At 33.1% G+C, this 27,260-nt stretch overlaps 1 protein-coding gene across 3 annotated transcripts in view; it reads left to right on the top strand.

Moving 5' to 3' along the window:
- The window catches only part of LOC150100735 (transcription cofactor vestigial-like protein 4), a 135,088-nt gene extending 116,019 nt beyond the window's left edge, over window positions 1-19,069 (top strand). For all 3 annotated transcript variants that reach the window (XM_090401509.1, XM_090401510.1, XM_090401508.1), the window contains 2 exons: window positions 2,104-2,205; window positions 17,892-19,069. In XM_090401509.1, the coding sequence (XP_090257635.1) occupies window positions 2,104-2,205; window positions 17,892-18,049 (260 nt within the window). In that variant the 3' untranslated portion in view covers window positions 18,050-19,069. The remainder of the gene's footprint in view (window positions 1-2,103; window positions 2,206-17,891) is intronic.
- Window positions 19,070-27,260: the final 8,191 nt, after the last annotated feature.

The raw sequence follows: 27,260 nt of genomic DNA, 5'->3' as shown, positions 1-27,260 counted from the left end.
AAGGAAACATAATAGAAATAAACACTTTTACACTCATAAAAGTAGAACCCTGATTTTTACCTTTCCTCTTAATATTAATACATTAATCTTAAAATTTTTCAGTTTCACAAATTTGCATAGTTTTGTCTCGAATGCAGCAGTTTTGTGTGTATCTTATATGACTCCCACCCACAGAAGGTTTTAAACATATAGTACTTAGAGCCATTTTTAGTCCATCCACAGTACTAAGGCTTTTGAAGAAGAACCTTCCTAACACATTTTAATAACCAGCATCTCAGGATCCAGTGCACCTTGGAAAAAAAAAAAAATAGTCTCTTCTAACTTAGATAACTTCATTACATTCCAACATGGATTCTTGGCATTCTCAATTTACAGGAGATCCCATGCACACATAAGTAGATGTATTCACCAACAGTCATACAATCCCCTTCCCAACAGTTTGGGGATTCAAACTGTTGGGAAGGGGGTAAATTCAAAACCTTGCACAAGAAGACAAAATTTATTAGTTTCAGTAATAATGCTCTCACCACTGAACTTAAACACATTCACACCTTTCTAGCCAATGGCTATAATCCTATAATGAAAGGAGTGACTTATCTTTTATGACAATGTACATCAAATTATTGACTGGGACTGGTTTATAACCTAATCTGTGCTTAGGGTCATCTCCTCAATACCTACCTACCTCTCCAGTATCTAGCCTGTGGCCTCCTCCATCACTTTACCCAAACACTGCCATGGCTGTAAAATCAGCGAAAAACAAACCCTTCTGTCAGAAATATATATCTACTAAAAGAAAGTGCCTGTTGTTTCGTGAAAAAGTTGAAATTATTTGTGAGTTAGAACGTGTTGCGAAAGATGTGGAATTGGGTAAAACGTTTTCTTCTTTGTCCTCTTAAACAGTATCGACATTGTGGAAGAATAAAGATGCTTGCATATCAGCACTGAAGAAAAAAAAAAAAAAAACATAACTAGAAAAAAAGGGGGGAGTAAATTGTTATCTTCCAAACGTTGATGAAGCATTGGTATAGTCCAATCTTGAAAGCTGAAGTGGAAAAATTTAATGAACAATTTGGTTGCAATGATTGTGTATATAACAATGGTTGGCCGGATCAATTTAAAAACTGACATAACATGGCAATGTTATGTCAGTTTTTAAATAGACCTTCATTTTTCGAAATTATGGATTCTACAACCGTGTTAAAATAACTCTTTTTATTATCCCGACGTTTCGATCATCATCTGGAGCATACATAAATATACAAGACAAGCTGTGTTACATTTCAAACTGTAAGCTAGAGAAACAATGAGTTGATCACATGCTACTCACTGGCATGACCTCTAGTGAATTTTTTTTTTCACTAGAGATCATGCCAGTGAGTAGCATGTGATCAAATCATTGTTTCTCTAGCTTACGGTTTGAAATGTAACGCAGCTTGTCTTGTATATTTATATATAGCTCCAGATGATGATCTTGCTATGAAGATCGAAACGTCGGAATAATAAAGAGTTATTTTAACACGGTTGTAGAATCCATAATTTCAAAAATGAATGCTGATCACCGTGTAACACTAAAAGAAAGGATTTTAAATAGACTGATTGAAATCATGTTTATTATTAGTATTGTTTTTAATTATGGACAAAGAAATGTGTTAATATTAAGTGTATTGTAGTTTATTACAATGCATATTCATACAGATAGGTATATAATTATATTTTTTAATTCTTTTGTTTTTTAATGTTTTTTGAGTTGAATTTAAAAATTAGGAAGTAGATTTAACTCATCACTGATATACTTGAGTAATGGTTGTTGGTCCCATGGTGCCCATTATTTTTGACTGCATTTAGTTACCTATTCATACTTGAATAAATGATGATGAACTGGTTTTTTATTTTTCACCCAGAAGAAACGTTCTCTCACTGTGGTGGTGCAAAATTTTGATATATGCTCACAAAGCTACTTTTAGTAGTATATTAAAACCAATGAATTTATGTTTTGTTAAATTTTATCTTAATAATTATCTTTAGCAGAAATATGAAATATTAGGCTTTGTGTAGTGTGTGTTGCTTTTATAAAATTGACTAATAATTGATTTATTTCAGGAATGTGCGATCCTGTAATAGATGAGCATTTTAGACGGTCTCTTGGAAAGGACTATCCAGGCATTTTTAATTCCAATTCTACAGCCAGTGTTTCTATAACAGGTATAAAATTGATATTCATATGACATCTGTTTAATCATCTGTACAGATGATTAAACAGATGTTTATTCTTAAATTTATAGTCAGAACTCGCATTAAAATTGATCGCTCAACATATAGCTTTTTAGAGAGTAGCCATAGTAGACAGCATTGACTCACCCACATACAGGTTATCCAAATATTTGGCGTCATCATTAAAAGCTTATGCGGGAAAATCTTCATCTTATATTAAAAACTCAGCAGATTTTGTCTCTAAAATAAAGGACCTAAAACTAAAATCTTCTGATATCATGGTGAGCTTTGACGTGGTAGCACTCTTTACGAACGTTCCGACACAGGACGTTCTCCATATTTTAAAAAACAAGATTTCAAATAAAATGTTCTCTCTGTTATCTCACTGTGTAAACTCTGGCTATTTTGAATTCGAAGGAAAACTATACAAACAGGTCAAAGGATTAGCTATGGGAAGCCCTCTCTCTCCTGTGTTAGCCAACATTTTTTTCGAGGACTTTGAAGAAAAGGCGATCTCCTCTTTTACTTTAAAACCAAAAATTTGGCTTCGATATGTGGACGATATATTCCTCATATGGGAGCATGGTACTGAGAATGTTCACAAGTTTCTCGACCACTTAAACAACCACCATCAAGATATAAAATTGACTATGGAGATTGAAGAAAATAGTTCCATCTGCTTCCTAGATGTTAAACTCACCAAGACGCCTGAATCAATTAAAGTCTCTATTTTTAGAAAGCCAACACACACAGACAGATATTTGCATGCGTCCTCCCATCACCATCCAGCGCAAAAGTTGGGTATTATATCAACTCTAGCGAATCGTGCAAGATCTGTACTGTCAGATGAAGAACTGAAAAAGGAACTACAACATCTTAAATGGACCTTTAAAAACAATGGCTACTCTCTAAAAAGTATTAACAACCAATTATCCCGACGTCAACGTAACAACGTAGAGACACAGGACGACTCCAAAGGTCATATCGTCTTGCCATATATCAGCACACTATCCAAAAAGCTGAGCAGAATTCTAAAGAAGTTTAACATAAAAACGTGCTTCTCGACTCTGCCAAAAATAATATCACGCTTCAAGAACTATAAACAACCTCACAACCTTCTACAATTCCCAGGTGTATACAAGGTCACTTGTGAATGCGGAAAGCCTTACTATGGGCAGACAGAGAAATCTATCTTACTACGTCTCGAAGAGCATCAGAGAGACATTGCTTATAAGAGAACCAGAGCAACTGCTCTGTCGGGCCATGTCCTGCTTTCAATAAACACGAACAACGAAGGCCACCAACATGAAATAAATTGGACATTGACTTCAAACCTACACGTCTGCCATGATGAAATAGAGCGCCGCATTGTCGAGTCAAGGGAAATCACCTTAGACCCTTTGCATTTGAATAATAATCTTAGCTATAATTTGGCTGACTCTTTCAACTCTATTATTAGATACTGGACACGCACAGGTGCACAACAATAGAACATTAACTCGGACTGTAGTTCAAGCTCATAACTGTAATTTACAGTCGAATATTATGACTTTGTAATTGTATAGCTTTGGAGTGTGTCAATGTTAATTTAAGTGTCTTTTATTATCTTTTCTATGTTCTTATCGCCTGAAGAAGTAATTTTTGACGAAACATGTTGCGTTTTTTTCAAATAAATGTCATTGTGTTATAATTCTCGGGTTTAAGTCAGTTAATTTAGAAAAATGAACATATCCCAACCCCGAGTTAATAGTACGTTTCATATACACACACACACACACACACACAGTAGAACTCGGTTATAACGAATTCCACAGGACCGCATATATTTGTTCGTAATAACCGTTATTCGTTATATCCAAGAAGGTCATAATTTGAGTGAATTAAAAATGTTTTCAGATTTTTCTCAGCGTAGGTATATTGGGTAACATAAATACATATGTGCATACATACATATAAAGAACAAAAATTTATTTTTAAAACTCACATTTTTACATAAAAAATCATCAAGCGTGCTTTGCTTTGCACAAGACTCATATTTCATACGTTTGAAATTATTCCTTATACCACTAAGATGCTTGAATGTGTCATCTGAACTTACAGATTGTGATTCCATAAATCTTGTTAAAATATGTAAAGCACTTTCTGCTTCATAACGATTTTCTCATCATTGCTATTTTCTTCCTCGGAGTCACTACTACTATTATCTTCTTCTGGTGTATGAGAGATTTGTTTTAAGATGTCAGCGTCTGTCGGTATACCCGAAGTTGCGACACCATTATCAATGTCTATAAAATTATCGATCTCTGCACACGTTTCAAAATTGTTCAAGTTTCGTGCTTTTAACCATGCTGATAACGGTAAGTTATCCTCTTCATCTTCTTCAGATTCCCACTCTTAATTCCGCAAGACCGGCTTTCTTAAAACAGTTTTGTATCGTAGACAATGACACCAAATTCCAAGCATCACTCATTAAACATATTGCGTGAAGTACACTGATCTTCGAGTCATAAGCATAAGCATTTCCCACGGAATTTTCTCTGCGTTCTATCAGTTCCAAGACTAACAGACGACGAAAATGGGATTTAAAACATCTAATTACACCTTGATCAAGTGGTTGTAAGACAGATGTCACATTTGGTGGCAAAAAAAAAACAAGTTTTATGTTTGTTAAATTAGCCACTACAAGATGGGCAGGACAGTTGTCTATCAATAACAAAATTTTCCGGTTTTCACTGCGAAGATTTTTATCCCACTTGCGAATTTCATTTTCAAAAATTGAAGATGTCATCCAGGCCTTCTTATTCGCTGTATAATCAACGGGAAGTTTCTTTATGTTTTTAAAGCATCTAGGCTTTGCCGATTTTCCAATTACAAGAAGCTTTCTTTTATCGCTACCGGTCATGTTCGCACAAACTAAAACTGTGAGTCTATTTTTGATAAGTTTTCCGCCAATGCACTTTTAGTTTTTAAATTGAAAAGTTTTATCATCATCATCATCAAATTCCTGCCATGTACCCTCAAGGGGTGTACAGGATATGACAGTACTACATGAAAAAATTACATCTATACTAACTTCCTATCTACAATTTTCCTCCAAATCAGTCTGTTACTTGTCAAGACTCCAACATTATCAGATCTTATATTTCTATCGTCTACAGCACTTTGTACCGTATCAATCCACCTATATCTTGGTCTTCCTCTGGGTCGTTTTCCTGCCAACCTGGCAGAGAACACTTGTTTTGCTAATCTTTCCTCTCCCATTCTATTTAAGTGACCATACCATCTGAGATTAGCTCTGCTAACGCATTCCTGGATGCTGACAATGTCAAGTTCTTTCCTAATATCCTCATTTTTAATATGATATTGCCATTGATGCCATCTGTTCACGCCTCTAATCTTTCTCAGGACTCTCATATCTGCGGTCCCTAGTCTTTGGTCAAGTGTTTTACTTCTGACCCAGCTCTCAGATCCATAAGTTAAAATTGGTTTGAACACAGTCTTGTATACAGCTAATTTAGTGTTCCGACTAATTTCTTTCTTATTCCATATGAATTTATTCAATTGACTTCCCACAATACCAGCTTTGCTGATTCTGTTGTCTATTTCTATATTTAGTTTACCATCTTCAGTAAAAATTGTGCCTAAGTAGCTGAAATGTTTTACTTGTTCCACAGGTTCTCCATTCACAACACAGTTGACATTTTCAATGATTCTGCCTATTTTCATTGTCTTTGTCTTTTTATTGCTGACCTTCATACATTATCTATTACAACAGCTATTCAATTTAGTCAGAGAATCTTGCAGACTTGTAGCGGATTTATTTAGAAGTATAACATCATCCGCATAAAGCAAATAGCTGACATTAACATCTCCAATTTTGATATCAGGTTTAATACCACATTCCTTCATAATGTGATCCATATAGATAATGAATAACAGAGGGGATAATGTACATCCTTGTCTCACACCAGATTTAACATTAAACCATCTTCCTGTACTTCCTTCAATTCTAACTGCTGACTCACAACTCAAATAAAGACTAAGTATTGCTTGATATAATGCCCCATTGACACCATATAACTGCAGCGTATTGAATAGCTTCTCTCTTGGCACCTTGTCATATGCCTTTTCCAAATCGACAAAACTTAAATACAGATCTTTGTTATATTCCCATGCTTTCTCGACTATTTGTTGTAAAGTGAAGATCTGATCCTGACAGCCTCTATTTGGCCTGAATCCAGCTTGTTCTTCACCAAACTTTTCTTCCACAATTCTTCTCAACCGTATCTCAAGTATACTTGCATAGATCTTGCCAGGAACACTCAGTAGGGAAATACCTCTGTAATTCTCACATTCAGTTTTATTTCCCTTTTTATATATGGGTACTATGAGAGCTCTACTCCAATCATCGGGAATTCGTCCCTCTGTCCAGGCTTTCTGAACTATGCAGTGCAGCCACTGTAAGACTCTTATACCACCATACTTCAGCATTTCTGGTCGAATATCATCTACTCCTGCTGCCTTTCCACATTTCAAGCCTTTGATGGCTTTTTCTACTTCTGGTATGGATATGTATTCCTGACTGCATGCCTGGTCAGTGTTTTTTATCACTGTGCTGTCATCACTGCTTGTTTCATTTAGCAGTTTTTCAAAGTAATTACTCCATACTTCAAGGATATCTTTTTCTCCTGTTTTCATTTCACCTTTATCATCTCTAATTCCTTTTACAGCACTCTTTCCTCCATTCCTAAGCTTCTTCAACAACCTCCAGAATATTTTGCCACCTTCTTGATATTTATTTTCTATATTCTTGCCAAAGTCCTCCCATGACTTTTGTTTAGCTAGTTTTACACACTGTTTAGCTTTCTTACATTTGTCTCTGTATTCTGTAAGAGTAAAAGCTGACTTATTTGCCAGGAACTTTTGATATGCTTTCTTCTTTTCCTTCACTGCCTCTTTAACTTCCTGTGTCCACCAGGGAGTTCTGATTTTTTTATCTTTGCACACAACCTCACCACATGCCTCTCTGGCAGAATCAATCAATGTTTCCTTCAGAGTTTGCCACTGAATCTCCAAGGTTTGATTCCTGTTCTCAAACTCTTTCATTTTCTTTTCAATAATAATTCTGTATTTTAGTCTACAGTTTACATCTGAGAGCTGCTCAACTTTTATTCGCTTTAAAACTTTCTTACATGTTATTCTTTTCAATATGAAATTCAATTTTATCCTGCGCAAGACTAAATAGTGATCACTTCCAATTTCAAATCCTCTGTACACTCTGGTGTCCTGCACCAGGGAGAAAACATCACTATCAACAATAACATAGTCAATGAGACTTTTCTTATTCCTAGCCTCTTCTCTCCATATGAATTTGTGCACATTTTTATGTTGGAACATGGTGTTAGTAATAACCAATCCATGTTCTGAGCAGAAATCCAATAGGTATTTGCCATTATTATTAGCTTTGCTCTTTTCTCCAAATTTTCCCAAAATATTTTTGTATGTCTCACAATCATTTCCTACTCTACTATTTAGATCCCCAACAGGGACCAACTTTTCCTTTTTCATTGTGTCAGTTGCTTTTTCTAAAGCCTCAAAAAATTCCTCCACTTCTACCTTAGTAGAACCTTCTGTGGGACCATAGGCACAAATAAGTCTCATTGTCCAGTTCCCCATTCTCATATTTGCCCACATTACTCTACTTTAGACTGACTGCCATTCAAGAAGATTAGCCTCGTATTTTGTGTTGAATACTATGGCTACTCCTTCTTTTCCTTGATTGTTATTGCCTGAATATAACATTTTGTATTTATTGCTCAGAAAGATCTCACCAGTTTTGTCTTTTTTGTTTCAGTCACCCCTATTATGTCGATCTGGTACTTATCTAATTCCTCAGCTAGCTCCATTTCTCTGCCATTCAGGCTTCTTACGTTGATAGTACCGATCTTTAACTCTGGTGATGTTGAGTTGGGGTTTGTTTTCAGATTTGTTGAAAAGTTTTATCGGGTATTAAATTATAAAAAAACCTGCTTCATCTGCATTATAAATGTCGTTTTATCCATACCTTCGTTTGATGTCCGGCCATACATTCTTGATCCAGTCAGAAACAACGTTTTTGTCAGTGGACAACACCTCGCCACTTACTTTTGCGTAGACAATATTGTTTCTGTTCTTAAAGCGATCAATCTACCCATTGTTGCATTTAAAATTGCTATAACCAAGTTGAACAACAAATTTTTCGGCTTGAACTTTCAAAATTGGTCCACTAATAGGTAAGCCAGCAGTTCTTTGCACTTTAAACCACGAAAGAAGTGCCTCGTCAACGTCACTTATTACACTTTTTAAGTTTTTTACACTTCGATAAATTGTTTTCAAAAGCTTCCAGCGTCAACTCGCGATTCTTCCAAATTGTTGGTATTGTAGATGGGGACAAACCATACTTCTTTGCTACTGTCAGATTTGATTGGCCACTTTCCACCTCCCATATAATTTCTACTTTTTCGGAAACCGATAAAATTTTCCGTTTGACTCCCAACATTTTTCCACAACCAGAAAATGCGTACGTACTAAATGTCAGTAAAGGAATGACTAACGTGTATTATTCGTTCATTATTCCCGTGAAACAAATTTGTAATAAACATGAAATATATGCATTAAATCAAATGTAATTCAAATATACCTTCAAAATTATTCATTATAAACGTGAATTCACTGTAACCGTGATCGTTATAACTGAGTTCTATTGTGTGTGTGTGTGTGTGTGTGTGTGTGTGTGTGTGTGTGTGTGTGTGTGTGTGTGTGTGTGTGTGTGTGTGTAATAATTTTTTTTTTTTTTTTTCCCACTATATAAAAGAGCTTCATTCATTAAATTACGTTACCTATATGATAAAGATCCATTTTCATCAGAAAGAACTTATAGGCACTGTCTGAAAAAGCAGTCGACAATGGGCAGAGAAAATTAAAAGCTTGGATATGAAACAGTAGCAGGAAAGCCTGGCTCTTACTCAACAAATTATCTGGTGACCCCACAGCAGCAACTGAAGTTAATATAAATGCAAACTAAATTGCATCTCAGCTAGCTCTGAGCGGTAAACTGAGTACTGAAGGAAAAATACCTAAAGATTACATTTAAAAAGTTTGGGATTCAGAAAATAATCTCTTTGAAGTACCATTTACTAAAGAGGACTTGGAAAATGCCTTAAAACCAGGAAAAGATGCCAGTATAGATGATATCAGAAACGAGATAGTAAGGAATCTTGGAAGAAAAGGAAACGGAGTGGTTGTTGTTAGAATTTTTCAACTTTTGTTGGAAATTTGCTAAAATATCCAACAAAATCTACCTCTGCCCATTTGTATGGAGGCAAATGAAAGTAATACCTATCCTGAAACCAGGTAAACCTGCTAAGGATCCCAAGAGCTACAGGCCTGTATCTCTCCTATGCACAGTGCTGAAGTTGTATGAGAGGTTAATCTTGAACACACCAGAAATAGAGAAAGTGCTGATCAAAGAACAGACAGGATTTAGACCAGGAAGATCATGCACTGGACAAGTATTAAACTTAACACAGTTTATTGAGCATGGCTTTGGAAGAGGTATAGCAACCAGAGCTGTATTTATAGATTTGACAGTAGCATATGACACATTAAATATTAGAAAGCTTATAGTCAAAATTTACAGCAAGACAAATAGCTGTCAGTTAGTGAAGATATTTAGGTCGCTGCTGTTCAGCAGGACATTCTTTGTTGATTTTAAGGAAAAAAGAGCAGATGGCATGTCCAGAAAAATGGTCTACCTCTGGGAAGTGTGCTGTCTCCCCTCCTCTTCAATATATATATACTAACGACCAACATATAAACCCATGGTCAAGAACCTTCTTATATGCAGATGACAGGGTGTTAGCTTATCAAGCAAAATCCTTCGATAACATTGAGAAACAGCTCGCACACAAGAACTAGAAACCCTTAGTTTACTATAAGGAAAACCAACTGAAACCAAATCTCAGTAAAACCCAAATGTGTGTTTTTCATCTCGATAATAGGGAAGCAAGGAGAGAGTTGAATATAAAATAGAATGGTGTGAAATCGGTCAATTATCCAAATCGAACTTACCTAGGCGTTACACTAGATAAGTCCTAAAATTACAAGCGACACATAGAGAAACAGCAGCTAAAATTCAAACGTAATAATATTCTGCACCAATTAACATTGTCTTGGTGGGATGCAAGTCCACAACTGCGCACTTCTACACTGACGCTTTGCTTTTCGACAGGAGAGTATGCTATCCCTGTTTGGAAAAGATCATCACATGTCAAAATTATTGACAAGGTTCTTAACAAAACATGTTGGCACGTTACCAGCTGCCTTAAGCCTACAAAAATGACCATCTATACCATAGGTTCGCATACTTTTTCAGGCCATCGTCCACTTTGCAAGACATAAATTTTGTAACGCCCCCCATTATAACAGTTTTCCGCGTTCAAGCCGTTTTGATATTTTTGACGTAAATAGCAACTAATGATACATTACTGCTTATGCCGTTAAATTTTTAAAAAGAAATGGCCAATATGTGCTTCATCTTGAACGCAGTTATTGCTATACCGATTTTGGTGAAATGTAGCCCATATGTAAAGATTATAAAATGTATGCTCGAATAACATTATGCACAGATTCATACAATGGTTTAAATATGAAAATGTGGAATACAATTAAGAGATTGCATTGCATTAGTAAGAATCTTATTGTAATAATTAAAACATCATTAAGTATATTACAAAATTGTTTATTTCTAACTTATAAAGTAAAAATACAAAGCAAAAATAACAAATTAATGTGAAGTTTCATACAACGGTTTAAATATGAAAATTCGGAATACATAATAAGAGATTGCATTACATTAGTAAGAATCTTATTGTAATAATTAAAACACCATCAAATGTATTAGATGGTTTATTTCGAACTTACAAAGTAAAAATACAAAGAAAAAATAGCAAATTAATGTGAAGGATGAGCCTGGTTCATTTTTAAAAGTTCGTTAATATCGGGTTCAACTTTCGTTAAAAACAGTCGTAAATCGCCACGCTCAGTTATATGCAATCGGTTCCTTTTCTTAGATAGTGAATTCACTACAGCACTAAACCCACGCTCAGCCAAATAAGAAGATGGAAATGCAATTAAAAATTTCTGCACTATTTCCCATAATCCAGGGTACAATGTCCGTATTGTTGTGTCGTCCATCTTGCTAATTGATCCATTTATGTTAGTTTGATGGACTTATCCTTATTTCTTTAAATTCCATTTTTATTTTTGTTAGATGTTGATTGATACTGATCAAAATATAAGGAAATTTATGTTATACTGCGCCACCCTATATTCAGATTAGTCTATATAATACAGAGGAATCGATCATCAACTAACTTTTGCAATCTCACTTTATACAGGCCAAGGCTAATATTATCATTTAAGGCTTCCGTTTAATACAAGGTTATAGAACATGTACATTTAAGCATAATTTTCTAAGCAAGATAATCTAATTGAACAATATTCAAAATATCTCTAAAACACTAGTAGCCACTCAATTTGGTTTAAAGATTAAAATTAAATTTACAGATCTTATTCTTCAACGCTTAAATACTATTATCACAACTTGTCTCTACACAATGAGATAATTCAATTCTTTTATACACCAACTTAGTTCAAATACTCATAACAAACATAATACATTAGGCATTAAACATTCAGCTGTCAATTCTATATTTTTCCGAATAATTGAAAATGGTTCACACAGTTTAATGTTCCAGGATTTTACAGTAATTATTCTTAAGGTAGAAATTTCTAATTCTCTCTTAGTCAACAAACACTTAATTTAATTATGAGGCAGTTATCATTTCAAGGGGGAAACACTTGAAAGCTCCATACTTTGGCTATTTTTAGTAGAACGCCACAGTTAATGTTAAGATATATCAGGCAGAGCTAACTCTTATTTCTTCACACTGAAATACAAAAAAGGACTGCTCTTACTGGGTTACATCTTTTACACACTGGATTTACTCTAGACATTTAAAAACTGTAGTTAACTATTACTTTGAAGTAACACTATTGAAAAGAAATCTTCACTATAATAATTGAAATATTATACATAGAGTTTCACAAGTCTTGATGCACTCGTTTTAGGTAATCTACTTATTCCTTATTTTCTTCTATGCATTAAATTCAGCTTTGCACTATTCTTCCTCAAAACAATTGGAATCCGTCGTAATTTTTGAATTCTGTAGAAATATTCCGAAGTGCCTATTAATTTCCCGGTCCTTTATTAATCGATTTACGGCATTTCCAAATCCCCTTTCTGCCACCCGTTACTTGACTCCGTGCTGTCCTGAATGCTTCTCCCCTGTTTACTTTCGTTTTCCAATTAAATACGTTCATTCTTCCTGCCAAAATCCGGTTCTAGCCAGTTCAGCTCATATCAACTCCTTCTCCCTTCGAATACCACAGCTTGTGCTCCATGCACACGCTATCTAAAACTAATTCCGTTTTCTTGATAACAGCCAATCAAATCTCATTATAAGAATTTCTTAAAATTACTTTCTCTTTCAGAAATACTAATAAAAAAAATATATCACAGTTCATATAGGGTACGTTAAACTTGCATGTATGCAGTTTCTTACAATAAATTTTACAGGATAAAATAAATTAAAAGAATGATATTTTTATACAGGGTACTATGAGAGCTCTACTCCAATCATCTGGAATTCGTCCCTCAGTCCAGGCCTTCTGAACTATGCTGTGAAGCCACTACAAGACTTTTATACCTCCATATTTGAGCATTTCTGGTCAAATATCATCTATTCCAACTGCCTTTCCACATTTCAAGCTTTTGATGCCCATTTTCTACTTCAAGTATGGATATGTATTACTGATTACATGCCTGTTGAGTGTTTTTACTACTGTGCAATCACTGATTGTGTCGTTTAGCAGTTTTTCGAAGTAATTACTCCATATATCGAGGATATCTTTTTTCACAAGTTTTCGTGTCATCTTTATCATCTCTAATTCCTTTTACAGCATCTTTCCTCCATTTCTGAGCTTTTCAACAGTCTCAAAAATATTTTGCCACCTTCATATTTATTTTCTATGTCCTTACCCAAGTCTTCCCATCACTTTTATTTAGCTAGTTTTACAGTGTTTAGCATTCTTACATTTGTCTCTATATTTTCTAAGACCACAAGCTGACTTATTTGCCAAGAACTTTTGATATGATTTCTTCTTTTCCTTCACTGCCTCTTTAACTTCCTGTGTCCACCACAGAGCTCTGATTTTTCTATCCTTGCAGATAACCTCACCACATACCTCTCTGGCTGAATCAGTCAGTTTTCTTCAGGATTTGCTACTGAATCTCCAAGGTTTGGTCCCTATTCTCAAACTCTTTCATTTTTTCTTGAATAATGTTTGTGTATTTTAGTCTACAGTTCATATCTGAGAGCTACTCAACTTTTATTCGCTTTAAAACTTTCTTACATGTTCTTCTTTTCAATATGAAATTCAATTTTATCCTGCTCAAGACTTCCAATTTCAAATCCTCTGTGCACACTAGTGTCCTGCACCAGTGAGAAAACATCACTATAACCATAACATAGTCAATGAGACTTTCTTATTCCTTGCCTTATTCTTCTCTCCATGTGAATTTGTGCACATTTTTATGTTGGAACATTGTGTTACTGATAACCAGTCCATGTCCTGAGCAGAAATCTAACAGGTATTTGCCATTTTTATTAGCTTTGCTATTTAGATCTCCAACAAGGACCAGCCTTTCCTTTTTTCATTGTGTCAGTTGCTTTCTCTAATGCTTCAAAAAATTCCTTCACTTCTACCTTCTGTGGGACCATAGGCACAAATAAGTCTCATTGTCCAGTTCCTCGTTCTAATATTTTCCCACAGCACTCGACTTTATTGCTTGCCATTCAAGAAGATTAGCAGCCTCGTATTTTGTTTCAATACTATAGCTACACCTTCTTTTCCCTGATTGTCATTGCATGAATATAACATTTTGTATTTTTTGTTTCATTCACCCCTATTATGTTGATCTGGTACTTATCCAATTTCTTAGCTAGCTCCATTTCTTTGCCATTCAGGCTTCTTATGTTGTTAGTACTGATCTTGAACTCTGATGTTGAGTTGGTATGTTTCAAGATTTGTTCCAGTAGCTGACTTTTCACTGTTCACACTGGTTCACTGGCGAAAACAACAGTGGCCTTGTTGATGCCTCATGAAAGCTGGCATGAAATTCTGTCATGTTGTACCATCATTTTTTATTTTGGTTTAAGTGAATAAGAATACAATATGGTCAGCTAAATCCCAAAATTGCCAGCCCATCCTCATTTGTTCAGTATCCAGGTAAATTCCTTGCAGTTTGCACATGAAATAAATTCATAAAATGGCAGAGCAGAAAATGCAAAACTACTAAACAAAAACGTTTTGTTTCCTGAAGGGCCATTAGCTGTTTGCTTTTGTACAAGTTTTATGGTGAAATTACTATGTTAATGTATACTTATTGCATGTCATTAAGTCACTTGAAGACATCAATTGTACTAATCTTTTTGATGGCTTTATTGTATTTTTTGCTTCAGTAACAAAGTATGTTTTTTAAAGCAGTAAATTTATTAATATATCATTGCTTAAATGAATTACTATGTGCATACATATAGAAGATATTCAGTATTGCCAACACGTGGTGATAACCATATATAAAGGACAATTGCATATTTTAATTTTAAAAAATTGCTATTCAATTATGCATTGTGGTCTGTACTTGTCACAGTTGGTAATGTATGTTTAAGTGGACTTTTTGTTAACTTTCATGGATTCACTAGAAGTGTTTCATACATTGCATATATTCTGTTAGGTCATTGCTTTTGTATATTTTACTTTATTCTATCTCTAATTAACCCGCTATCAAATCTACTGTTGTGCCTCTTAAATATTAATTCAGTACTATTTTCTTTTCGAATATTGGCAAAATTTATATTATGCTGTGCCAGCCAATATCCTATAACAGAAGAGACTCTTGTTCAGGGAAATAATTCTAAATTCAAAAGGGATACACACAAAACATTTAATCTTACGCTAGCGCCATGTAGAATCAGTTAGCAGTTGTGACCTGAATCTCACTTAAGCAATAATATCTAAATTCCTTCCTGCCAAAAGGTTCTATTTCATAAGTGGTGGTTTGAATTTGTAATCAGTCATAAACTCAGGTATAAGGTACGAAGCATATTTATTGGAAAAGCACAAAACATTTACAGTTAAGAAAATTCAATTATTCAATAGAACAAAACTCGCACTAAGTTATGGTTCATACTAAATTACATCAATGAAATTAAGTAAGCTAAATCTTTCAACTACGAAAAGATAAGATCGAGTGTAAGCATAGTACTACTAGGTTATAATTTCTTTTTACAAATCATTCATTGAATGCACATTAAACAATTTCATAAATACTCTATCAATAGCTATCTTAATTCTAAATCTCATTAGTCAAGCCTAGTCATTCCCAATCAAAATACTGCCTATCATCAATTTTTCTTTGTTCTATGGAGTTTAACTAATTCAACCAAATTCTATTAAAAGCACTCTAGTAAAATGTCCTTAGCTTACAATACACACAAAATTCCCTTTCTTCAAAGCGATCTTAACATAGAATGAAATTCTTTACATTACCCGATCCTTTCTGACTGTCTTGACGCTTTTGCATGTAATTTTGGGTTACCTTCCTGTATATCTGTCAGCTGGTGATGCACTACACTGTCCTCGAATCATTCCGGACTTTGGCGTGTTTTCTACCGCTCCACAGGAAACTTCCTCCGTTCTCCACGATGGGACTTTTAGCGAAGGCTCGATTCTGCATAGGCCGTCATATCACGATCAGCTTCGCTTGGAAATCTTCAAGCATTCTCAGGAACAGGCCCTGCCATCCACCATCGTTGTAATCGACCCACCTCACAAATCACCCGACAAATTTCCCAAAGCTGGAATCCAGGGACCAAAGAAGAAAAAGCCTTGTAATGTGGCTCGCATCGTCCTTTTATTCACCCTTTTGTGTGCTCTTTATTCGATGTGTTTTTTTACCGCACGAACCTCGCAGTTCATCCTCCTTGGGTGATCCCACACTCTCCCTAATCTGTTAGGTTACCGTACTCCAGGTAGTCATTCTGACATCACTTTCCGCGTAAGTACAGCTGCACTATGCTCGACTCATACAGATTACATACGATTATTTTGGATTACTACTTATTATCTGTTTGGAAATTTCGTAATGTAATGACAGCTTAATGGGATTTACAAATAATTTAACAATTCTCTTACACAATTCTCACTATTCTAACACAAGATTCTCTGCTTCTGAATTCAGTTATAAAGAAATAAACTTCAGTATATAGCACATATAGAATACATATTATCACATGACACAAGGAAAAATTTCATAATTATATGCTGATGTGCAGGTATCTCCTTAATTAGTAATATTTAGTGTGTTAAATCCTGAATAAAGAATTTGCTTGTAAAGTTCTCCATTCAGGATCTAACAATTCATATTCTTGTGTAGAATTCATCTGTGCAATTTTCTTTGATACATTTGTGTGGTAGTAATATTATTAAAAAGTTTGTTTTTACATTTGGTAACCAAAGTAGATTTCACATGCAGTGATACAAGAATAACAAAAGCATGTTAATTTAGTTATATAATTTATTACATCAGAAATGTATAGTAAGGATAAGATGGTACACCATATTCTACTTGTACATAAGAAAATATTTGACTATGATTTAAGCTCTCAGTATCTTCACTGGTATAACTCCCACTCTTAGTTGAAAATCAGTATGGTTAATGACTTTATCTTACTTGACATTATACACATATAATACTTTAAAAGGCATATGTTGTTATATATTGAGCAACTTCATGCACAAGCTTTTATTTGCTTATTTCAAAATGTAATGAATGTAGTTTCTTGCCAAGGATAATACATTTTATGGTCTAGCAATAAGAAAAATTAAAGTTTTTTAAACAAAAATAGACTAAATAGCCATGAAGATATTTTCTTAGAGGAGTAACATGGGAATTTTTCCAGAAATAATACCCCCAAAATTTTTTTTTCATTTTTCTTTTATGTAAATCCCACTTAAGTTTGTAAATAGTACAAATCTAGGATCAGAATTTTTTGATAATAATCAAAAAATTCTGCTGGAAGAACACACAGAAGTTTTTCTATGCATAATCAGCATCTTATTATTAGCAAATTGATTAATCTTCTTAATTACTGATCCTTTGTATGTGTGTGTGTGTGTGTGTGTGTGTGTGTGTGTGTGTGTGTGTGTGTGTGTGTGTGTGTGTGTGTGTGTGTGTGTGTGTGTGTGTGTGTATATGTATATATCTCGTGTTTTGATAAGCAAGTCAAGTCCACATAGAATTGGCAACCAAGGAAATTCTGTATTTTATAAAAAAAAAAAAAAGTTATTTTTCAAAATAGTTAAGAAATTGCATTGTTTCTTCAATACATCTACTGTAATGTAAATTTCCTTCTTGTATATTGAAATAAAAGAATATTTTAGGCATTGCAATTGCTTTTTATTTGAAATTTTGCTTCATAATGCTAAATATAGCTTTATTTTATTTTTTGTAGTTGATGATCATTTTGCAAAAGCCCTTGGTGAAACTTGGCTACGGCTGCAACAACCAAAACCTGGGGGGAAGGATGGTACTTCTACCAACAAAGTATCAGCACAAGCACAGTCATCTACAACATTTCTTCAGCATTCTCCAGGGATGGTATCAACATGAAGCAATCATTGTATTAAATGCTTCATACTTCTTTCAAGGGGGGGGGGGTATTAAAACTAGGTGTTACAATGAACCTTACTCAGAAGGTTAAAACTGAATTTAAGAAAAATCCATGTGCAAACACAGTAAAGAGAACTCTTTATTTTGTATATTTTGAACTGGTCCATCTGAACTGTGAAGTAGTGAAATGAAAGAAACTTGGAGATAAGATAATTCTATGTGGAAAATGGCAGCAAGTGCCTTAGTTATATATGTTAAATAGTTCCAAATGCTGCCATTGTACATATTTTGAAGCTACAGATATTGTAAATCACTGTGTTGTAGCTATAGAAGAGTTTGAATATCTTAGATACAGTGAACTTTGCTTTCATAGGAATACAATCTTTTTTGGCTATAAAAATGCAGTCGATAATAAGGGTAAAATGGTTTAAGGAATGTTTTTGTTAATGCACATTGATAAACCAATGAAGAACTGGTAAATTAAAAGAAATACTACTGTAAATTTTTATTGATTTAAAAAAAAATCATGGCAGTAAAAATTAAAGCATTTTGAGTTAAGGGGATAATAAATCCCTCATTATTTTAAAGCCGGATATCCCCTTAGCTTAATTTACGCTGCCGGAAAAAAATAGCCTCTTGGCTCTTTATCGTAGCATTAAAGCATGGTGTTTACCAACCTGCATATTTTAAAATACTGTCTGGGAGCTTGGGCATATTCCATTCTCATGTTATGATATATCTCAAAAAAAAAAGAAAAAAAAAACCATTGTATTATAAAATTAATACATTTTGTTGAATTGTATATCTTTTCTGAAACAACTTGTAAAGTTTGTGCAGATTAAATATTTAAAGTACAAAATATTCATTGTTAGTATTCTTTTATTAGCTAATCACAATTTTAGTGGAATTTTCAAAAGATGTATCATCAAATTATCTTCAAGCTTGCACATTCTCAAGAATTTTTTAAACTTAGAATATGAATTTATCATCTTTTCTGATTAATAAAAGTGCTAAAACTTAGTTGCCATTTCTTTCATAATTGGAAGACACTACTATTATTCCTCTCTCTCTGTATAATTATCAAAGGTATTTTTACTTTTAAAATTAATACAGTAAGATAATCATGCTGTTTATTTGCTAACTATCAACATTTAATCAAAGCATTTTTGACTAAGTAACTGGCCATGATGAATAGAATATCAACCAAATTATACCTCATGTTATTTCAGCATGACTAAAATTGCACGTTAAACATCTTATGGTATATTGATGTGACCTTCATGAAGTCACATCTATATACCATTTTAGTTCTGCGCCCAAAACTATGCCGGATAGTCTTGGGTGCAGAGTACACACCAAAAGTAATAAATATGAATATAATGCATGTTCTATGTAGACTAGTAAATAAATTTGAATGGAGAGGTGGGGAAAGTGAATTCAGCTGATAATTTCTTATATTAATCTCTGGTATCAGAATTTGTGAAGTATGTAGTCAGAGGAATACAGTATGTGTAACAAAGGCCTGTACAGTGATTTGACATATCTGCTGGCAGATATGTCAAATTCTTCCACAATATAGCAGAATTCTATTACTCCCTGGAAGACAAGTAGTAGTAGTAATGGAGAAAATGTTAAGGCTAATTTGCATACAGTAACTAAAATTCTTCACATGTAGAACTAGGCAAAAATAAATACATACATATTATGTCCGTTGACAATTTCATCTTCTACTAATATAAGCAAAAAAAGACAAAACTACTTTACAAAAATGTGTGGTCTTAGTTCCAACTTCAGCACTCATTTCACTTTATTAAATTACTGTTCATCTTGCATTAACAGTTAAAATTTTAACATTAAATTTATACTTTTTTTCTAGATATTCTGTTTTGGAGAATGTCCAACTTAGAATTGCCATTTCTTTCATGTTGCTGTCACTTGAATTTCTTCATATCAGTTTCATAGTCATAGCAAAGCCATCTTTGAGAATTTAATGTTTTCATTTATAACAACCTACCAAAATCCTATCTTTAAAGCCCATTAGTGGTTCATTTAGCAATGCTAAATGAACCACTGCAATAATTTCTGTGGTCCATAGAAGTTGTTATATATATATATATATATATATATATATATTAGGGTTATTCAAGTAATTTTTTAAGCTTGGTTATTTAACTCCTAATCCCAAGTAAGCAAACAGTTAAGTTTGCGCCTGAAACATAGTTCAAGTCTAAAGATGGTACAACACCAGGGCAACTCATTGTAAAGATGGGTAAAGCTCTGATCACTATTCTTAGTATTTTTTCCCATAATATAAAGCACATCTCACTAGAAGATGTATACTGCAATACATTATGGGTGGGGTCACTACCCAGACCGGTTTCAACCTTTTTTTGAGGTCTCCTCAGTGAGTAGCTAGACCCTAAATACCAAGGTTTTAGTAATACAGAGCTTTATCAACTTTACCTATACAAGTTGCTACAAGGTGTTTTTATTTTTAATTAATTACATATATATATCAACTGTATTCCAAGCTGACTTTTTACTAATTACACTGACCGAGCAGATAGAAATGCTGAGGCATTATCATCAGCAATCTCAGAAATTGTTCACATGTTAACCAGAGAATTGGCAGCACTTTAGATCTCTTGCCACTCATTCCAAGTATTCTGTGAATGCAGCCATTCCCTTCTACATGTCTGTCATAAGAGAACTAAGTTGGATTATTTTCAATGTGAATCAGAGGTTTTGCACTAAAATAATTCTTATAGGTAGGGAAATCTTTATTTGCTGTCATTTTAAGCCTTGTCATATTCCTTTAGAAAAGTATGCCAGGGCAGGGCTAATTAAGTTTGTCATGGTGGTTTCTTTGTACAATTTCCTTTTCTGCTACATTAAAGCTTGAAATAGTTGCCCATTATCAATGTATAACTTAAATGCTGTATCTGTTTTGGAGAATGTCCAACTTAGAATTGCCATTTCTTTCATGTTGCTGTCACTTGGTGACAGCAACATGTCAAGTTTGGTAGGTCTAAATGGCAGTTACACTTCATGGTCCATTGATTGGTCAACTTAACTTTTAATTGAATTCTTGTATTGAAAATCTCACCTATTTCTTCCTCGGATTTTTTGTTAATCATCAGAAAAGAGATCCAGTTTATATTCATATTGGGTACCAAAACTGTTACTAGTTCTGATAGTATTTCTGGATTATATATATATATATATATATTGAAAATACCAAGCTATTTTAAACCTAGTTTTACTCCATTTCCCAAGTAAGAAAACAGACAAACAAGTCAAGTTTGCACCTGCAAGTCTAGCTGATCCTGCACATAGTGCAAGACCAAGGCAACTCATGGTAAAAGTAGAATAAGCTCTGATCACTAATCTTAATATTTACCCTTAATGCAAAGCACATCTCCTGGAGGAGATGTATGATGCTTTGTATCAAAGGCAAGGGACCACTACCCAGACCGGTTTCGACCTTTATTGAGGTCGCATGAGTGGGAGCCAGGCTAGAAATACCAAGATTTTAGTAATACAGAGCTTATAAGTATTTTACCAGAACAAGTTACCATAAGGTGTTTTAACCTTATTAAATAAATACATTTATATCTCCTCCTGAGATTTTTATTTAATAAGGTTAAAACACCTTATGGTAACTTGTTCTGGTAAAATACTTAAGCCCTGTATTACTAAAATCTTGGTATTTCTAGCCTGGCTCCCACTGATGAGACCTCAATAAAGGTCGAAACCGGTCTGGGTAGTGGCCCCTTGCCTTTAATACAAAGCATCATACATCTCCTCCAGGAGATGTGCTTTGCATTAAGGGTAAATATTAAGATTAGTGATCAGAGCTTAATCTACTTTTACCATGAGTTGCCTTGGTCTTGCACTACGTGCAGGATCAGCTAGACTTGCAGGTGCAAAGTGCAAGGTGCAAAGTTTACTCCATTTCCCAAGTAAGAAAACAGACAAACAAGTCAAGTTTGCAAGTGCAAACTTGACTTGTTTGTCTGTTTTCTTACTTGGGAAATGGAGTAAAACTAGGTTTAAAATAGCTTGGTATTTTCAACATTTATTATACCCAAGGTAAAATACTTTCTATATATATATATATATATATATATATATATGCAGGCTTGCAAGAAGAGTAATATTTACCAACAGTATCTCTTTAATGGGGTTGGAAGAACAATGTGATATCCCATTGTTCCCAAAAGACCTTGTTGATTTTTGTTATGATTGCGAGGAATCATTATATATTTCAATTGAAAGTCAACCACTCCTATAAGGGTAACAAGTTTTTTTTTTTTTTTTTTTCTTGCTTTGAAAGTCTGGTTTTTGTCCCACATATAGACAGTTGCAACCAAAAATGTTGTTGTTAGGCAGTGGCATTGTCGGATGTGGTTAGTGCTGGGTATGGAGATGAGTTGTGTATAGCAGTACAATTCCACAATGAGACCTTGGATGTCTTCTTCTTGCATTAGATGTAATATCTGTTGTAACCGAGACTTCATCTTCTTTAATGGTATCTTTTTCTAGGTCTTCCTGTTCTCTTCTTCGGTTTCCAACTATATATTCCAGACTTGTTTTATAATTCTATCTTCACTTCTCTCCACATGTTCAATCCATTTTATTCTTCAAGTTGATACCTAATTGTTTATTGCTTGTATTTCACGTTGTTTTCTTATATATATCTGTATTTTTTATTTTTATCTAGTCTAGTTTTATTTACTACTTTTCATTATATATTCATTTTATCAGTGTTTAATATTTGTCTTGTTTTTCTAGTGTCTGGTCTTGTTTCTGCATTATATATGTCGTAATAGGCCTGATTACAATTTATAAATTCTGGTTTTTGTCTCTACTCTAATATGTTTATTTTTCCATATTGTTTCATTCAAGCATCCTGATCTTGCAGCTTTTGCAACTTGTCCTCTGACTTATAGACATGGCCTTCCTTCCTTCCCAGTTCAATCGTATACCTAAATAGTTTTATTTGTTCGATAATGGTACTTCTAATTCTAATTTGCATCATTGTGGTTCTTGTGATATTCTCGTATATTTTGTTTTAGTTTTTGATATCTTCATATTATATAATTTTGCTGCTTTATTAAATGTATGTAGTAATATTTGTAACTGAGTTTCATTTTCTGCAATTAATAGTACATCATCTGCATAACATGCTTCTTATTATTCTATTTATTTTCACTCCTATATTTTGTATTTTATTAACTTTTTGTATTATTTCATCCATTATTATATTGAATATTGTAGGGCTTAGTCTCTTTGTCTAATGCCATTACTAATTTGTATCTCTACTTATTTTCCCTTGTACTATTATTATATATTTAATTATTTGTATTATGTTTTCTGATACATTTCTTCTCTGCAATATTTCTATTACATCGTGAATTAATATTCTGTCAAATGCTTTTTCCAGATCTATAAAGTATATATAAATAATTTCTTGTTGTAGTCTATTGTTTTCTCTAACAATTGTCTGATTATGAATATTGCATCTACATGATCTATCTTCTCTGCAACTTTGTTGTTCATCTAGTAGAATAATTTCCTTTGTCACTTTATTACTTAGGATTATATTGGTATTATACTTTTTTCCCATTCTACTGGAATCTTTTTTTGTATATATTATTTAGTTGTATAGTATATTTAAACTCTGAATTTCTTTCTATAATTTCTTTACCATTTTTTAATAATTCATTATTGATATTATCTAAACTTGGTGATTTCCTATTTTCAATTTTTTTAATTGCATTTTCAATTTATTTCAATTTTTGTTTCTGTTGTATTTATTTCTTCTTGGTTTGTTTGTTTACCTAGTTCTACTTGTTTGGTTATAGAGGTTTTTTAAAATAATTTTCTAATTCCTCTATTTCTACTTTTAATATTGGGATATATTCTGCTTCTTCCTTTCGTGTATTAATAAATTTCCACATTTGTTTCTGTATACCATAGAAATCATATTCAAGTTCTTTTGTATATGATTCCCAAAATTTCTTTTAACATATTTTTTTATATTCGTTCCAATCATCTTGTTTTCATTTGCAGATTTTTTGACTTTTTGCTTTTCTTTTGTTAATATTTTTATTTCTTCATTAAACCATGAAGCCCATCTTGATTTTTTTTTTTTTTAATCCCTAATACTTCTGTTGCTATTTCAGTTAGATTTATTTTTAAAAAATCTTCTACTTGTTCACTGCTTAATTAACTTGGAACTTTTGTTTTAATCTATTGTAGTATAACGTTTTTATGCTTTCTTTTTTTAATAATTCCACTTTAAATTTTATTTCGGCATTGTGTTGATTTCTTTAGATTTTATTTTCACCTATTTCTTGTAAAGTCTTAGTTTACCTTGTATGTAACAATAATTATTCTGACCTCAGCTCTTCCTACATCAATTGAGAAATGCATGGCCAGTCATCTTAACTATCTCGAAATTTCAATTTATGCCACTCAATTGATTTGTAAGTTTATGAATGGAAGTAGCTAAGTAGCTGGTTCACTGATTAATCTAAAAGAAGTCCAAAATATGATTACACAATTGTGTAATACTTTTCACTGTTATCTGTTCATTCTATACGGTTAAGACAAAAAAAAAAAAAAACTCAAAGTGAAATACAAATGTATCTTTTTCTGCCCATGAAAGGTTCTATACCTATTGCCCATTATGGGTGAAATATAATCAATTCCAGGAACTCTGTATTAAAGATTAAACAACATGGTATTCTTGTACAGTGCTTCCCAAACTTATGAATGTCAGGGTCCCCTTGAAAAAAAAAATCATAATATAGACATTATTATTATAATATTTTTTGTATTTATATTTATATTCAGTACAAAACACACAGTGAATATTGCAAAAATCAAATGCAAATATTACATTTTAAGCATCTTACATGCACGTTTGACATGGCACATTATCTTATATTTTTATATAGATAGATAGATTTATTGTACATTTGCAGTACAAGCACGTAAAACGATTAGTAATAAAGAAAGAATTAAAAAGATAGAAGATTAATAACAATTTAATGTGATGGATGTGTTTCAATACTGCTACACCAGTATCTGGTGAAATATTTGAAACTACAATAATTAGATTTCTGCTTTGAAATGAAACTTATATGAATAAGCATATATTTACTAATATTCATTAAGCCTGCAATACGCAGGAAACAAAATTTGTGAACTGACACCAATGTGTGATTTTTTCCATTAAAATATAAAAAATAATAAAAATTAAATGTTTCTTTTAAGATAAAAAAAAATCTACTTAATCTTAAAAGATTTTAAATTTGTTTTCATTATTTCACGGCCCACAGTTTGGGAAACACCTCTAGTACATAATTCAAATTTACCTGCTAATTTGCAACTTATACATTTACACAATGTTTTTGATACTTTATCGTCTGCCTAAACAAAGCTTAATATATATATATATATATATATATATCCATATTCTATTATCATGATTTCTCTACTACAATGTAAGGTGAAAATCTTGTCTAAATTACATATTTGGTTTAAGTATGTGCTTTTCCAAAAACAGCTCCATTGCTCAGTTAAAATCGACAATGCCCGATATATATATACCTGGATTACAATTCAGTCTAGGAGATGGCATAGTTGCTGATTTGGCCAGAACACATGCAATTTATAGACATAATGTGCTTGCCACAGCCTTTGTTGCTTTGGCAGAAATTCCAATCCAAAATAACTCATAATTTAAATAAATCTCCATAATTCTCAGTTGGTTCTGTTTTCCTTTTAATAAATTAGTATGATTAAAATTCTCTTCTAATCATCTGGGATTGACCTAACAAGCTGCAAAATTTTAATATTCTGTATATATTTAAGGTCTAATGCCGTTTATTGTAGCTGCCTTCCACACTTCAGGTTTCTAATGTTTCTGCTTCAGGATATTTTCTATTACTTGACACCTCATTCGATAACTTTTCGAAATAATTCATAGCATTCAGCATATCTTTATCTTCTATATACCCCTCTAATGTTCCTTTTGTGATACGTTTTTCCTCCATATTTTGCTTAGTGCTTACGAAATATTTTATCACCATGATGTTTATCTCTGTTCTTTCAATAATCTTGTGGCTTATGTAAATATTCTTGCTCAAAGATTTTTTTTTTTTGACTAGGTAAAATAACTAGTTGGACAGAGTGAAAGGACAATGGCACACTTGCAAAGCAGAAATATAAAAATTCGTAGAGAACGGCTTTGATTTTAACTCGGGAGGTCGAATCTGATCTGACAGATACATGCTAATTGTTAACATGAATATTCTTTAACCTATCTATTGTATAGGTTGAATGTTATGAGTAGCTGCGCGTGAGTATATTATGAGTGCTATTTCGCACTTTTGTTGCTGTGAGTTTGGTTTAACACGTGTTATGCAAAGGTTTGTGATATTTGACCTGCGGAGGTCGCGGCAGATCTGACAGATACTTGCTTATTTTGTAACAAAAATTTTTATTCTTTATATTTCTTTGTTTCAATAATTTCTAGATTGTAACTGAAAATAAATAAATCATGTATTACTGAAATTTTTATCATACATATCCTCTAGGACAGGGATGCACAAACTTGTTAAGGCCGAGGGCCACATAGTTTCACTGTTATTTATGGGAGGGCCGCCAAAAAAAAACTTGAAAGTTATCTACCATATATTGTTTATTTTATTAATACCTATCATAATTGTTACAAAAAAGGTAAAAAGTAAGTGAATTTAATTTGATGCGTGACATTGCATTGTTTTGATATTTGGTTCGAGTTTTGAGTAGCCAACTGCAAAATTGATTCTAAATTTTCATCAGTCAAGCGGTTCCTATTTTTCGATTTGTTAATATTCATGACTGAAAAAGTTTGTTCACAAATATATGTTGAGTCAAAGAGGTTTGCACATTTTAATGCATTATCTAGCAACCATTTATAATTGTTTTTATCGACACAACGATAGAAGTTTAATAAATTGCCTTCGTTAAATTTATTTCGCAAGCTCTCATCGTTTTGAATGTCGATGAGTTCAAGCTGTGCTGATTCGGGTGCATTTTCGGGCAAAATGGCAAAAGGATTGTTAAATAAATCTAGCAATGGTTTCACTTCTTTAAAATCAGAAAACCGATCCTTGAAGGCTGATATCAAATTATCAATCTTTTCAACATACACAGT

Source organism: Typopeltis vanoorti, chromosome 12 (assembly GCF_054136105.1).
Source record: "Typopeltis vanoorti isolate ZY-2024b chromosome 12, IOZ_Tvanoo_1.0, whole genome shotgun sequence".
NCBI classification, from domain to species: domain Eukaryota; kingdom Metazoa; phylum Arthropoda; class Arachnida; order Uropygi; family Thelyphonidae; genus Typopeltis; species Typopeltis vanoorti.
Note: the sequence above shows the minus strand (reverse complement) of the source record. Positions and strands in the feature narration are given on the sequence as shown.